The sequence below is a fragment of the Oryzias latipes genome, chromosome 21 (assembly GCF_002234675.1).
Source record: "Oryzias latipes chromosome 21, ASM223467v1".
Lineage (NCBI taxonomy): Eukaryota > Metazoa > Chordata > Actinopteri > Beloniformes > Adrianichthyidae > Oryzias > Oryzias latipes.
The window spans coordinates 22,133,125-22,147,378 of NC_019879.2; the positions used below are offsets into that span (position 1 = coordinate 22,133,125).

At 37.3% G+C, this 14,254-nt stretch overlaps 1 protein-coding gene across 3 annotated transcripts in view; it reads left to right on the plus strand.

The window, feature by feature from the left end:
* Positions 1-14,156, plus strand: part of LOC101160608 (rap guanine nucleotide exchange factor 4) — a 33,920-nt gene extending 19,764 nt beyond the window's left edge. For all 3 annotated transcript variants that reach the window (XM_004081920.4, XM_020713135.2, XM_020713134.2), the window contains 26 exons: positions 2,132-2,187; positions 3,070-3,120; positions 3,207-3,313; positions 4,048-4,169; positions 4,250-4,433; positions 4,519-4,603; positions 4,717-4,777; positions 4,862-4,938; positions 5,001-5,147; positions 6,619-6,734; positions 7,578-7,663; positions 7,952-8,030; positions 8,123-8,267; positions 8,421-8,509; positions 9,132-9,162; positions 9,263-9,341; positions 9,422-9,568; positions 10,175-10,272; positions 10,501-10,626; positions 10,774-10,952; positions 11,036-11,126; positions 11,199-11,249; positions 11,410-11,497; positions 12,677-12,741; positions 12,839-12,893; positions 13,035-14,156. In XM_004081920.4, the coding sequence (XP_004081968.2) occupies positions 2,132-2,187; positions 3,070-3,120; positions 3,207-3,313; positions 4,048-4,169; positions 4,250-4,433; positions 4,519-4,603; positions 4,717-4,777; positions 4,862-4,938; positions 5,001-5,147; positions 6,619-6,734; positions 7,578-7,663; positions 7,952-8,030; positions 8,123-8,267; positions 8,421-8,509; positions 9,132-9,162; positions 9,263-9,341; positions 9,422-9,568; positions 10,175-10,272; positions 10,501-10,626; positions 10,774-10,952; positions 11,036-11,126; positions 11,199-11,249; positions 11,410-11,497; positions 12,677-12,741; positions 12,839-12,893; positions 13,035-13,162 (2,543 nt within the window). In that variant the 3' untranslated portion in view covers positions 13,163-14,156. The remainder of the gene's footprint in view (positions 1-2,131; positions 2,188-3,069; positions 3,121-3,206; positions 3,314-4,047; positions 4,170-4,249; positions 4,434-4,518; positions 4,604-4,716; positions 4,778-4,861; positions 4,939-5,000; positions 5,148-6,618; positions 6,735-7,577; positions 7,664-7,951; positions 8,031-8,122; positions 8,268-8,420; positions 8,510-9,131; positions 9,163-9,262; positions 9,342-9,421; positions 9,569-10,174; positions 10,273-10,500; positions 10,627-10,773; positions 10,953-11,035; positions 11,127-11,198; positions 11,250-11,409; positions 11,498-12,676; positions 12,742-12,838; positions 12,894-13,034) is intronic.
* Positions 14,157-14,254: the final 98 nt, after the last annotated feature.

The following is a 14,254-nucleotide window of genomic DNA, read 5'->3' on the forward strand; positions in this document are numbered from 1 at the left end:
GGTTTATAAAAATATGTTCACACACATTCAGTCAACTGATGAGTTTTTCAGAAGCAATGCATTGTGGTCTATATTTGCAAATATATTGTTCAAACTGGTTTGTTGCAGAGACTTTGAGGAATTTTTCAGTAGGCTGGATTTTGAAATCGCAGATTCGGGCACCCCTACCAAACAGGGAATAGTAGTGAGCTTGGACCACAGACATGCTTGGACACAGCCTTACTGTGACCGATGAGGACTCAAAATGCAGGAGAAAAGGCAGAACATTAAATGTTTAGTACATTAACCTACGCAGGACACAAAAACAAAAGGTGGCATAAAAATGACCTGACAATCCTCTTGTTAAAACAACAGGTGGCGCCAACGTCAGGGTGCATTTCCACCACCTACTGTGCAGGAGTGTGAGCAGCAGTGGGGGATTACCAAACACAACTGCAAAAAAAAACAGAAGAAAAGACAACACTATATTGACTATATTCTTTCAGCAAACTAGTACTTCTTTAAAAAATCAAGAACCAATCTAGAAGTAACCTAACAATGAAAAGCTGAAAACCAGAAAGAGAGGGTAATTAAGAGAAATGAAAACAGCTGTGTCTGATCATCAACCTGAACCAGGTGTGACCGACAGGGGGAAACCTCCAAACAGAACGCCACCAAAAACCAATAGCGTCGCTGAAAAAAGTGCACAGTTGTCACAAGAATCTGAAAATGCAAAACAACACAAAGGATGACACAAAGATGTAACTTAAAAAAACACAAATGCTTGTAAAAGTAAGAACGAAGGAGACAAGAGAGACAAAATGTCTGGCAACTGAAAATTAATGCATGGCGAGGGAATTATTAAAACTATAAGCGGATGCGGGGGGTCAACTCAACCTTGTTGTGAACAAGAAAGTGGGAAAATCAGGACAGAAAATAAAGTCAAATAACCAAACAGAAAGGCCCAAACACAGCAGGCATGTTCAAAGTCCAGCCTGTGGGGCAAGGGCAGCCCTTTTTTAAATGTCCACCGTCCCGCAGGCTTCTTTCATAAAATTAACAAATAAGCAACCCCCAGAACTTTATAAAAACTGTGCATGATTTCTTAATTTGGGTTGGCTACATTACGTTTTCATAATTACTCTGAAGAGGCACTGCCAGATGCAATGTACGACCAGCTAACTAGGAATGAACGGTGCAAAAACTTGACAAATTGACAGTGATTTTGGTAAAATCATATCCAGATGTATTTGTGGGAAGAAATGAAAAGTATGCTATTTCCAAAAAAAAAAAGTTCATTAGTTCATTTAAATGTAATGTTTTTAAAATAGTAAAAATAATGTCAGGCTGAATGTTTGGATCTCACATATTTCCACCTTCACCAAATCTGGCCCTCTTTGTAAAAAATGTGGATGACCCAGAAATACAGTCTCAGGTCTTTGCTTTAACATCACACAGTTGAGATCAGACTAAACCATCTAAGAATGTCTTGTAATTATAAAAGGTTCCCATTTCGAGGCGGTATTATTTACCAAGTCAATCCATTATTAGACCTCTGAACACTGATGGGCCCTTTTATGCTGCTTTTCCCCTACTGACACCACATTTTCCAGTAGTTTTATGACTCACTCTTCAAGCTATGGACTGCTTTTTATTTCTTACTGGAGATACACAGTATGACATAACTTCACTTTATTTATTTTGGTCTACATCTGCAGTTTGAAGCACATTGATATTGAAAAACAATCTCCGTAAGAGATTTGTTAAATTTTCCACCAGCTACAGTATATCAGGTCATCATGTATTTGCATTTGCTAAAATTGAAATTAAGGACCAAGTTTTGTCAAGAAGGAGATTCAGAAATGAAAAGAAAAGAGAGCAACAACTATCTCTAGATGGCATTTACTTTGGTGTTTGAAACATACTGTATGCTTAAGTAACTTGTGTTAACAGTCAAAAATTATGAAAAAAATGTGAATTAATTCAAAATATGCAGGGAATATTTGTGGACTAGAATTTGGCTCTTTCTTTTCAACATTTTAATTTTTAATAGCTTATGATTCTCACCTGTAGGTTTGTTGATTCATTGTTTTTCTGATAATTTTCTGTTTAACATGTTTGAGTGTTTTTTATGTATTTTTTATTTAACCAGGAATCCCTGATAAGGAAAACATCCCCTTTGTTCCACTTTCCAAACATCCAAATAAAGTAAGTCTGCCGACAATATCGAACACAAAAGCCCACAAAAGAGGCGAAACAAACTTTTGTTTCTTTTTTCTGGTTTTTACAGCACAAAACATGATAAAATGAAGCTCAAATGTGTCGTTACGTTTGAAAACCTTTCACTAAAAAAGAAAGTTTAAACAAAGGGACAGGACTTTCTGTCTCCATCCCAGTTCCTCTCTCTGTTTTTTTCGGCTGTGATTTCCTGCATGATAACGAGGCAGTGAAGCAGATTTATGGTCACTTAGCATTGTGTTTCATTCGCAGCACATTTGCGATGTCAAAATGAGAAATCTTTAGTTGTTTTCCTGTTACATAACAAACAAATGCAGTGCTAATCCAATTTAGCATACAAACTGAAAACTTAAACATGAGGCTTTAAAATCTCCACGAAACTGCTCTGCTTTCTGAGACATGCTGCACTTTAAATCACAAATATAGATTTTTCCTGCCTCAGTGGGAGACATGAAACCAATAAAAGAGGTAAAAAAAAAAAATGACAGTATTGCAGATTTTGAAATGATCTGTGTGCCTTTGGAGCAAATTGATGCTTCGGCTGAGGCTCAGAAGGAAGTGACTCAGAAGAAATGCAAAAAGGAAAAATTCCAGAGCGCTTGAAGCTGGTGATTCAAAGTCAACAGTTTAAATTCGGCATTTTGAATAGAATAGAATGGAAAGTAACAAAAACTTAATTTGACTCCAAGCAGGGAAATTGGGCTGTCCAGCAGTTTACAACAATGAGAGCCTCAATAAATGTAATTAAATCTTCTTACCACTATTTCTCCAACCGGTAATTAAACTAGACTGTTGTGTTCTACAGGAAACCATTGTCTTGAGACAAATTTAGCTCTTTGCGTTTCATTGCAGAAGTCTCTCATTGAGAGTCCAGCCAAACCTCAGCCTAAATGCATGTCTCAGGTAGGAAACAGCATATTTCCAGTGTGTGTTTGGCTCGAGAAAGACTTTTTCAAATGAGATGTGATTCAGCCTCTGCATGTGCTCAGACTCTGTCAGAGAAGATCCTACATGCCGGGAAGATTCTGCGGAACGCCATCCTCTCCAAGGCACCTCACATGATCCGAGACAGAAAGTTCCACCTGAAGACATACAGGTTAGCTGGGAGCTGACAGATAATGACTTTGGAAACTACCAGAACTACAATATTAGAGGAGGAAAATGCACAAAGCTAGATAAAAAAGTATGTTCACGTGAATGTAATGTCACAGTAAATGGCTTACTACACATTTTCTAGAAAAGAAAGTTTTCCTAGCCAAGCAATAGCACTGATATTATTGCTACCACACCTTTCCAAACAACAACATTTTTGTTCTGTACCCTCACTGATATATTTTTGCATATAAAAGAAACAATGTTTTTAATACAAATCTTTACGTGAATGAATGTGTTAGGTTTTTTAAAGTCATAGGAAAAAGCTCTTTTTGGTACAAGTATCCAGCAAAGTTTTTTTCTCAAGCAACAACCAAAACATATCCATATCAGTACAATGTCTGCTTACTTCATTGCTTACTTATCACTCTTTTATGTTTACTTGTTATTAAATTATGATAGTCTCATGACAAATCAACATTTTCCATTACAACGTGAATCAAATGTCACATGAAAGATCAATATAAAAATGAACCAGATTTTTCAACAGTTTGCTTTGTTATATATATATATATATATATAAAATGACAATTGTAATTGCTGCTACCCAAAATTTAAAAATACAGTCAAATGAACTTTAAAGGTCCAGACATAAATTGTTTTTTGGGTTCTCCAAGTTTAAAAACAGCTTCGGATGAATTTCCAAATACACAAAACATAAATAAAGTGTGTTTGCAGGCAATGCTGTGTGGGGACTGAGTTGGTGGACTGGTTGATGCAGCAAAGCTCGTGCGTCCACTCCCGTCCTCAGGCTGTGGGCATGTGGCAGGTGCTGCTGGAAGAAGGTGTTCTCAATCATGGTGAGAGGGCCTGCACCCGCAAACATTTAAATCAAGGGTTTGCATTGGAAGAACTGCTGTCTGTGCTGTGATCACTGCAGTGGAGCAGGAGATGAACTTCCAGGACAAGTATCTTTTCTACCGTTTCCTTGAGGATGAGAGGGAGGATGCTCCTTTACCTAGCGAAGAAGAGAAGGGGGAGAGCCAGGAGGAGCTGCAGGAGGCCCTGCTTTTCCTGTCTCAGACTGGACCTGATGCTCACCTGCGGATGATTCTGAGGAAACCGTATGTCTCCGCATGAGCTCTTACAAAGGCAAAACAAAGCATTGTGGTGGCACGGCAGTCTCTTGACTCCCTTTTTGTTTTCTAGATCATCTGACCGAGCAGCAGATGACTTGGAGATCATTTATGAAGAGCTGCTCAACATCAAGGCCTTATCTCATCTGTCGACCACTGTGAGTCCTCCATATCCATAAGAGGGTGACACACCACTGTGCATGTTCCTCTGGTTGTTCCTCTGGTTGTGATAAAACTCATCTTTCACAATCTGTCCATGTGGCTGGTGCAGGTAAAGAGGGAGCTGGCAGGAGTTCTTATCTTTGAGTCCCACGCAAAGGCAGGAACTGTGTGTAAGTATGGGAGTGAGCGGCAAAGGCGTCAATACATTTATTACAATCAAATCCAAACAATATTTTTTAACGTTTTTTTTTTAGTGTTCAACCAAGGAGATGAGGGTACATCATGGTACATTATTTTAAAGGGCTCTGTCGACGTTGTCATCTATGGGAAAGTGAGTTTTTCTTCTGTTTTGAAATGCCTATAAGTGTGTCATTAACTGATCACTGCCCACAGGGTGTTGTCTGCACTCTGCATGAAGGAGATGACTTTGGGAAGCTGGCCCTTGTGAATGATGCGCCACGCGCTGCCTCCATTGTCCTGCGAGAGGACAACTGTCATTTCCTGAGAGTGGACAAGGAGGACTTTAACAGGATTTTACGGGTGAGTTTCAGGTTAATGCAAGCGGTTCATTCGAATCTGAGAAGCACCATCGCCCCCTGCTGGTGAACTCACGGTGATGCCACAGAAGAGTTGTGGCGCTGAATCAGAATCAGAATCAGAGATACTTTATTGATCCCACTGTTCCCACACGTGGGAAATTTATTTGTCACCATAGCAACTGAACTGACAGCAGAAGGAAAAAAAGACTTAGAAGTTGTCTGAGTTCGACCCACCGTCCATCATTCCATCAAATATTGAATGTGATGATAAAAGGTTGGTTTTGTGGGTTTATTAACAGTGAATTCAAAGTTTCATTATTAAAAAAACACATTTTTGATGTTTTAACTAAACTGAGCGTCTGTGTTAAATGTGGAAACGTGGATCATAGACCACCAGTTTCATAAAAACCTTTTAGGCATTAAAAAAAAATGAAACAGTATTACTGTGAGATAAAAAAGTAGCTAATAATACAGAAAAAGAGCAGAAATATAGACACACTAATTCAAGAAAAAAGAATAAGGAAGGTAAGTGGCAGCCACCACCACCAAATGTCTATGAAGATAAATTCCTCATAATTTAATGTTTTATTTTTCATCAGGATAAAAGATTGTTTTACTTGTGGAAAACATTTGGGAAAATTCTAAAATAGCAAAGTAGTTTTACAAAGGTCTGAATACACAAAAAATATATATTTTTATCTCAGACTTTGACAGTTTCAATTAGAATCCTGTATTTTATGTTTAAGGCAATAGAAGTTAATTTAAAAAAAAGTGTTTTAACCCATAAGAACCCAGACCCATTTTTTCGCTACAGTGAACATTTTGCAGGATAAGCCACAGAGTAAATGGACCACATGGCACATTTCCGGTGTTTTTCTGATACAATGATGTCATATTGGGTTATTTGGAGCTTGAAACTGCATCTAAACAAACCACCACGCTTTAAAGACAAAACAATTTGTAACTTTTTGCCATAATGCAGAAGAACACATCACAAAAACTAAACACAAACAACATACAAGTACAAAAACCAAAATCTCTGTGAAGCACGGTGGTAGAAGCTTAATGGTTTGAAACAGAGTAATGGTTTTCAGCCAATCTTTGTAGAAAGAAGGGCTAAAACCTTTTCTTAGATGGAAAATGGACGTGCTGCACATAATTTACAATTATGTGAAAAACGTACATAAAAAAACTGCTTAATGTTGATGTTTCTAAGAATTTTTTTAATGTCTTGCCAGGAAAAAATAAGTTTAACACTTTAGAGTGTTTGCAATTAAAAATTGCAGATTTTTATTTTATTATTTTGAAAATGAAAATGGAAGTGGTTTATTTCATTTCCAAAAAAATGGAAAGAAAATGAATGTAACTTTTAAAGCCTTTCTCAATTTTTGTACATACATTTTTTTTTGTGTCTGAAATGAGGTCCTCATTAACCTTCTTCTGAACACTTGTTTTTATGTGTTTGTGTGAAGGATGTGGAGGCAAACACTGTGCGTCTTGAGGAGCACGGTCAGGATGTCCTGGTGCTGGAAAAGACTCTGGGCAGCGCTCGAAACTCCGCCGACGGATCCTCTGCAGTCCATTACAAGTAAATTTACAAACACACCAAATGTACGCATCAGACAAAGCTGTTTTAAGACCTATTTTAAATTTAAACATCACAGTCTCAATTTCTTGACGTTAAAACCACTCGGCACTTTGTGATGAATGAGCAAAACATACTATTTACTTTAAAACAACTGGTCATTTCTTGACTGACAGCCTCTTCAATGTTTTTTTCTTTCTGTAATTTAAGAAACCTATGTGAAATCACCCCTCATAAAACACATTGACATCAATGGGATGAGCAGAAGGAAAACCTGCTGCTAGTCCTGCAACCAGAGGAGCCCGGTGCTCTGCAACAGATGAGCGTTATCCTATTAGAGGCGTCTGTCACTGTACCGCAGCAGCTGTAATACACACAGACCTATTAATGGTAATGATGGCCTGACTCCTGAGGGGAAAAGAAGGCCTGGCAAGTCACAATTACTTGTTCAGAGTTGCCCTCTAATCAACTCCACTCTTCACACAGGAGAGTGTCAAAACTAGATTCTGCCCCATGAGAAGAAAGGACAGGGCCTCCCTCTTGTCATGCTGTTATCAAGTAATAAAAACAACCAAAACTGGATTGTGTTCATTCACCTTCAAATACAAGACCCCCCCCCCCATTCATTTCTCTCTTCTGTTTTTTATGGCTCCTCTTCTACTACTTGTCCCTTCATCTTCAGCTGCCCGAGAGCACTGATTGTAAATATGATTGTTAAAAAATGAAGCAATCACAGACAAGCTGGAGTAAAACAAATCAGTCAAGGGCCATAGCAGTGCCATTAAGCATTATGAGCCAGCTTTGCTTGATTAGTCAAGGGTGTGTTCTGCTCCTTGGTTTCCACAGATACAGGGTGATGTCCGGGACGCCTGAGAAGATTTTGGAACATCTTCTCAAAATGATGCGCTTGGATTTGCAGTTCACCGAATCAGGTACTGTTGAACACGTCCCCACCAGAATGTCACTTTGTTCATGTTCAATATGAGCTGGTGAAGGCTCTTCCTCCTCTGTCCTCTGCAGACTGCTCTGCACTCACCCATTTGCTCTTATCTATAATTAGCCAAACATCACAGAGCTGATCTAATTACTCCATCTATGTGGGTGCATATGGCTTTAGCTCACCTGCAGAGGTGACAGAGATGGGGCCATGTGTTCAAATGTCTCTTTGATGTATTCTTGGAACATGGGTCTTTAACTTGAGCTTCTGTTTCTCGTCACAGACTCAGCTTTAGATGACTTTGTGCTAATGCACTGTGTCTTCGTACCAAACAGCCAGTTGTGTCCATTGTTGAGAGCACAGTATCCTTTTACGGCGCCGGGCTTCTCCCCTTTAATGAAATCTGTCTGAAATCAGAGACTTGATTTGTTTTGGTCCTTAAATTGACGTGCAGCTACCATGCCCAGGCCTCTCAGGGCTCAGAGCAGGAGAAGCTGGACTACGCACTGAACAACAAACGCAGAGTCATCTGCATGATCATGAAGTGGGCTACAGTTCATGATGACCAGCTGCAACAGGAAGACGTGGCCTTCCTTCAGGTCAGTCCAAACCTTCTGTTATGAAAGGGAAATAAATAGAACAGCAGCAGAGATGTTTAAATTATGCCGGTGCATTATTTTAACACAACATTTTGCCCATTTGCCCTCATGTAGAGATGTCCTTGCTCTCACAAATCACCATGTTTCGCTTAGGAATCTCTTATTTCTGCATCTAATGATGCCACGTGGCTTCCAGCCCTTGGGGATCAGCTGACAGAACTGGAAAGAGTTGTAAAGCGCTGGTATGCACACATTTGGTCTTCTAGATCAGTCTTTTTCAACCAGTGTGCCAAGATTTTAAATATATATACTATATATTTAATACATATTTAACAGTATTTTATAGGTACCCCTCAAGTTTAAAGACTGTGCATGAACAGCCCCTTTTTTATTGAGACTGGGGCAAACAGACATTGAATATTTTTGTAACAATTGAGTGTGTATGGCTGCCATTTTGGATTTTTCTCGTGGCTAACGATTTTCTGAAAGAGGGGTACGTCCATACCAAGTTTGGAGCTCGTACCATTAATTCACAATTTGTCTGAAATATAAACCTAAATATCAACTGCTATGTGTTCATCTTGTTAGAGATGTGAAAAATCATAAAATACATTTTTCTTTGAGTTTTTTCGATTCATTTGCAGGACACTTTGATCAGGGTTTCTTTTTTTTTTACATTTTGGTTGGTGTTGTGTCTTGAATTTTTTTATCCAAGAAAAGTGTCCCTTGGTTGAAAAACACTGAACATGATGACAAGAATCAGAATTTCTGCTGTTGTAAACATTCAGAATCATGACTTCTGAATATCTAGCAGTGATCATTAAACTTGGTAGTTAAAGTTTGATTTATGATTTTTCTCTAAAGTGCTGAAGCTGCCATGGCCTCCCAGAAAAAGGTAGGTCAAAAATGTTCCTGTTTTTGATTTATCAAACATCTCGTGTTTTTTTTTCTTTGATATATATTTGAGAACCTGGATTTGCTGAATTCTCCCACAGCACAAAGTCTTCCTGCGGCAGTTCAGTTTGGGAGAAGAGAAGCCACAAAAACGCCAACCTATCAGGGGCAGTGATGAAAGTAGGTAAACTCTCTGCATGATCGGACCAGTGACAGGATTTTTCTCTGTGATCATAACTTCATGTGGCTCAAACCTTCAGTTCTGTTCAAAGTCTACTGCTGTGACCACACGTACACCACCATCAGAGTCCCTGTGGCCGCTTCGGTCCAAGAGGTGATCAGTGCTGTTGCTGATAAGCTGGGGTCGGTGGAGGAACTGAACTTGGTCCACCTGAGCTCAGCTGGAGGTGAGAAGGCCACCAGTTTTTAGGTGGTCAAACCAGTAAACTGTAGACTGCATTCAGTCTTTTTGTGTGATTAAAACAGCAAAAATGTTTGGCTTCTGGCGCTTTCCTGCCTTCTTTAGAAAGGTTTTAATAAACGTTTCAGTTTTTTTTATCTCTAAAAAATATCAGCTTTATCATTTGAAGCACAACTGAAGTCTTAATCCTCAAGATAAGACAACTAAACTTGCAAATCCAAATCTGTTGTGGAAAATCAAAACGCAGTATCTTGCTAAAGCTCACCAAATCATTATTGATCCTTTCTGCACATAAAATATTTTACTGTCTGAGAATTTGTTTACCGGTAAATATATTTGGTTCACCATAAGCAAAGGTATCCATATACACATGAGGCTTGTTAAAAAAGAGAAAGCTTGTGTTTATTAACCTAATACCTGAACAATATTTTACTTTTTCTTTTCATCATTATTGTTGAAATTATTGGCATAGATCTTAATCTAACATAACCAAAACCTCTTTTTTTCTAAACAGACATGTACACAATTATTTGATAAACTACATTTGTCCATAAGTTTTCCTTGATTTTTTTTGTTGTACTTTTTTCTACAGAGAAAACCATCTTCAAGCCAAACGATGTGTCCGTTTTCTCCACGCTCAGTGTAAACGGACGTCTCTTTGCCTGTCGGAGGGACCAGCTGGATTCTCTGGTGTGTTCAAATCACAACAGAAAATAAAATTTTAAATTTTAAACAACCCCAATTTTTTCTTGCATATCGTCGTAACTCTCACTTCTTTTTGCTCTCCATATATTAAACATGTGCAACATATTAGAAATAGATATACTGTAGCTTTTTTTGTACATGTTAGCCGCATTTTTGTATTTTGGTAGATTTAGCACAAACCTTTTTCTTTTCTTTTTTTGATTTCCTTTTTAGACTCCTTTATCTGAGCAGGGGGGTCCTTCTTCTGGGTCATTAAGCAGCTTTGAGCTGATGAGCTCCAAGGATGTGGCTTACCACTTGACCTCATACGATTGGGAGCTTTTCCACTGTGTACATGAGGTAATAACTCTGGGGATTATTATTATTATTATTAGTAGTAGTAGTAGTAGTAGTAGTAGTAGTAGTAATAAAAGTATCTGAAAAAAACAGGTAGATTTTATGTGAACAAAATGAATTATTCCTACACATCGATTATGTTTTTGGCAGCTGGAGCTTATCTACCACACATTTGGAAGGCAACACATCAATAAGACCAGCGTGAATCTGGACTTATTCCTGAGGAGGTTTAATGAAATTCAGTTCTGGGTGATAACAGAGATCTGCCTGTGTTCTCAAATCAGCAAGAGAGTGCAGCTCCTTAAAAAGTTCATCAAGATTGCTGCTCAGTAAGTATTTTTCTGCAGCCCCGGTTTGTTGCTTTGTTTGTGCCATTATTAAATTACTTTTTTTTTTTGCATTTATGTTTTAGCTGTAAAGATTACAAGAATCTAAATGCGTTCTTTGCCATTATCATGGGATTGAGTAACCCAGCAGTGAGCAGACTGAGTCAGACCTGGGAGGTGGGTACCTGTGGATTTTTCTGCTCCCTCTTTCACTGCCAGTTGGCAACTTTTTGCTCTTTGTTTCTGCAGAAACTTCCCAGCAAATTCAAAAAATTTTACGGAGAATTTGAGAACTTAATGGTAAGCTAAGAAACCTTGTCTGAAAGTTTTTACTTTTAGAGAATATGTATTTGAATAGATGTGTTTTATGTTCTGGATACTGCGGGAAAATGTTTGCTTAGGTTTAATTTGTGCTGTGATGTGTTTAGGACAGTGTCTTAGCAATGCAATTGTTTTGCAGGATCCATCGAGGAACCACCGCTCATATCGTCTGATTTTCTCAAAGCTGGAGCCTCCCGTCATTCCTTTCATGCCTCTGCTGATCAAAGGTGAAAGCCATTTCCAGTGAAGGTCATTTATAGGTGTTATGGCCCACTTGTTATTAGAAAAAACCTGAATTGAAAAATAGAAGATGTAAAGTAGTCTGTTTCTAAATTATTGATTACTAATAATTAGAACTAGTAACAGGTAAAGTTAATAACAGACAATCCTGTTTGATATCATTTTTTAGTACAACCCTATTGTCTTTTTTCACTTTACAGATGTTGTTCATTAATATTTCCACGACGAACCTGGAACTGTCCATAAAAACTCAATTCTGGGTAGAACATGTTGTCAATTTGTCCTGCAAAATCTCGTAAATTTAGCTTAAACTGTTTTTTATGTTGTATTAAAAATATAAGACGTGCAGAGACAAAATGAAAATGTATAAATCCAAAAACAAAGGAAAGATAAGTTCAAAATAGTGTGAAAAATGGCTTAAAAAAACAGGTTAACTTCCACTAGACTATTTTCTAGGGGTTTATTCCAATGGATTATTTATTGCAACTATTATGTGTCATATAGTTCTTGTTATGCTTGTTTTAAACCAAAAATATTGAAACTAATAACTTTTTAAAACGTCCACTGTAAATTTTAAATGAAAAATGTCTATGAAGACTCTCATTCATCCAGGTCGATTCCATCATAGTAGTAGATCTACTATGATTTTAAATGAAAACTATACTGATTGGGTGGTCGGTTTCATTTCTACATCACTGCGAACAACCAATGTGATTAGCAAACTCACCGGTGACTTCAGAGATTACTAAGAGTTAACTATTAAAAGAGCAAAAGCAGGCCCAGTACAAATCTGTTCTGCATTTTTTAAAAATATATATATATATATTTCAGCTTTCCTTTGGTGAAAAGCTCTTTATGCCGTTTCAAAATAAAAGAATCCTGTAGTTGCTCAAACAGTTTAGAAACAAGCATAAAAAACTTTTTTGACACTAACTTTAAACCTCCATACTTTCCCAAAATGTTTATCTAAGAAAACGTTTACTTTTCGTTTGCATTTTAGACCTAACTGTAAGAATAAGTGAGACACAACAGAAACCACACAGATGCGCACATTGATCTCAATGGCCCTTGGCTGAAACTTTGACGTGTTTTTATTGGATGTTTTTCCAAAAACAGTTTCAACATCTTTTCCAAAATTGGTGTTCTCTTTTTCTTGTTTCTTACAGACATGACATTCACCCACGAGGGCAATAAAACATTTATTGACAATTTGGTCAATTTTGAGAAAATGGTAAGTTTTTTTCAGGTCAAGATCGTCGTCCTTCAGTCGGTGCGATTTGTCTTTAGCAGCGAGAATTTGATGCTGATTGCGGCTTTCTGTCTCACAGCGGATGATAGCCAAGACGGTGAAGATTGTGAGATACTGCAGGAGTCAGACATTCAGTAAGTTCCGCGATAAAGATTGGTCAAAACTGCAGAGATGTGTTTGTAAGAAAAGGTGTTTGTATATAAAATATTTCAGATTTGTCCATGTTTCACCTCATTATTTTTGTCCAACCCCTCCAATCTTTAAAAACGAAATAGGTGAAGATGCACCACTGCCCAGCAAGCACCACCCAGATGTTTGGACCTATGTTCGTCAGTTCAACGTGATTGACAACCAAAGGATATTAACTCAGCTGTCTCATGGACTTGAGCCCCGCAGGTCTTGAAACCACTCAGGGACAGAAATATTACCCTCTAATGCTGCTTCACAACATGACATGTGCTCAGATTATTATGAATTTACTCCAATCACATGGAGGACCTAATGAGGCACCAGATAATGACATATTGTTTCAAAAGCTGTTGGCTGACTATTTAAGTCTTTTATTACTGTAATTTGGGATTTTCAACAACAGTAATTGTTGCCGGATGAAGTACCTCTCATATTGGGGCAACACAGAAACCATCTCAAACTCCAGCAAACCTCGAAAAAGACAAAGATCTTATTGAAGGATGGGAATTGTGATGTTGAGTACATGATGCTTGCAAAATTCTAAATCTCAATGTTACTCATTTTCAAGTGTTTTGAATCTTTTACCAAATAATATTTGTACATATTCTTCCTTTTTTTTTTGTGCTGTAACTGGCTTATTATATTTAAGATGACTTTTGCAAATGGATGACTGTAATGATTATTTATGTGAACCCAATTCTTTTAAAAAGTATCTAAAGTTGTTGATTTTTTTGTATCACATACAATTTTTTAGATGTATTAGTGTACTGGATTAAGTTTTCTTTTTCATGTTTTGCTTTTATATAAATATGTATATATTTTTCCTTTTATTTTTTACATTTTTCTACACCAAGATGAGAGGAATTACAATATTTGAAACAATAGGAGAAAATGTAAGGAGAAAAACTAATGTCTGTCTTGGGCAAACCTTTTCTTAATGGAATAACAAAATGTGTATTTTTTCCTCCCCTTTTGAGGAAACTTGTGTAAAAATTAAAATCTCATTGTTCCTTAAACACATAAATAACAACAGGACCCAATATATTTATTAAAATTTTGCTATAAGTTTTTGTTTCCAGAATTTGTTTAATATTGCCAAAATAGTAAATGCTACAAATATTGAATTCATCTACATGGGTATAGACCAGATTGCTGTTTTGCTGATTAATAACTAATTTGTATACAATAAAAACTGGCTATCTTGCACATTAAATTAAACTATTTTTTAGGAAATCACTACTGACATTTCACTACTACATTTGCTGCATTGAAATTATCCTTTTAGACACAGGGGTGTTTTTTATTG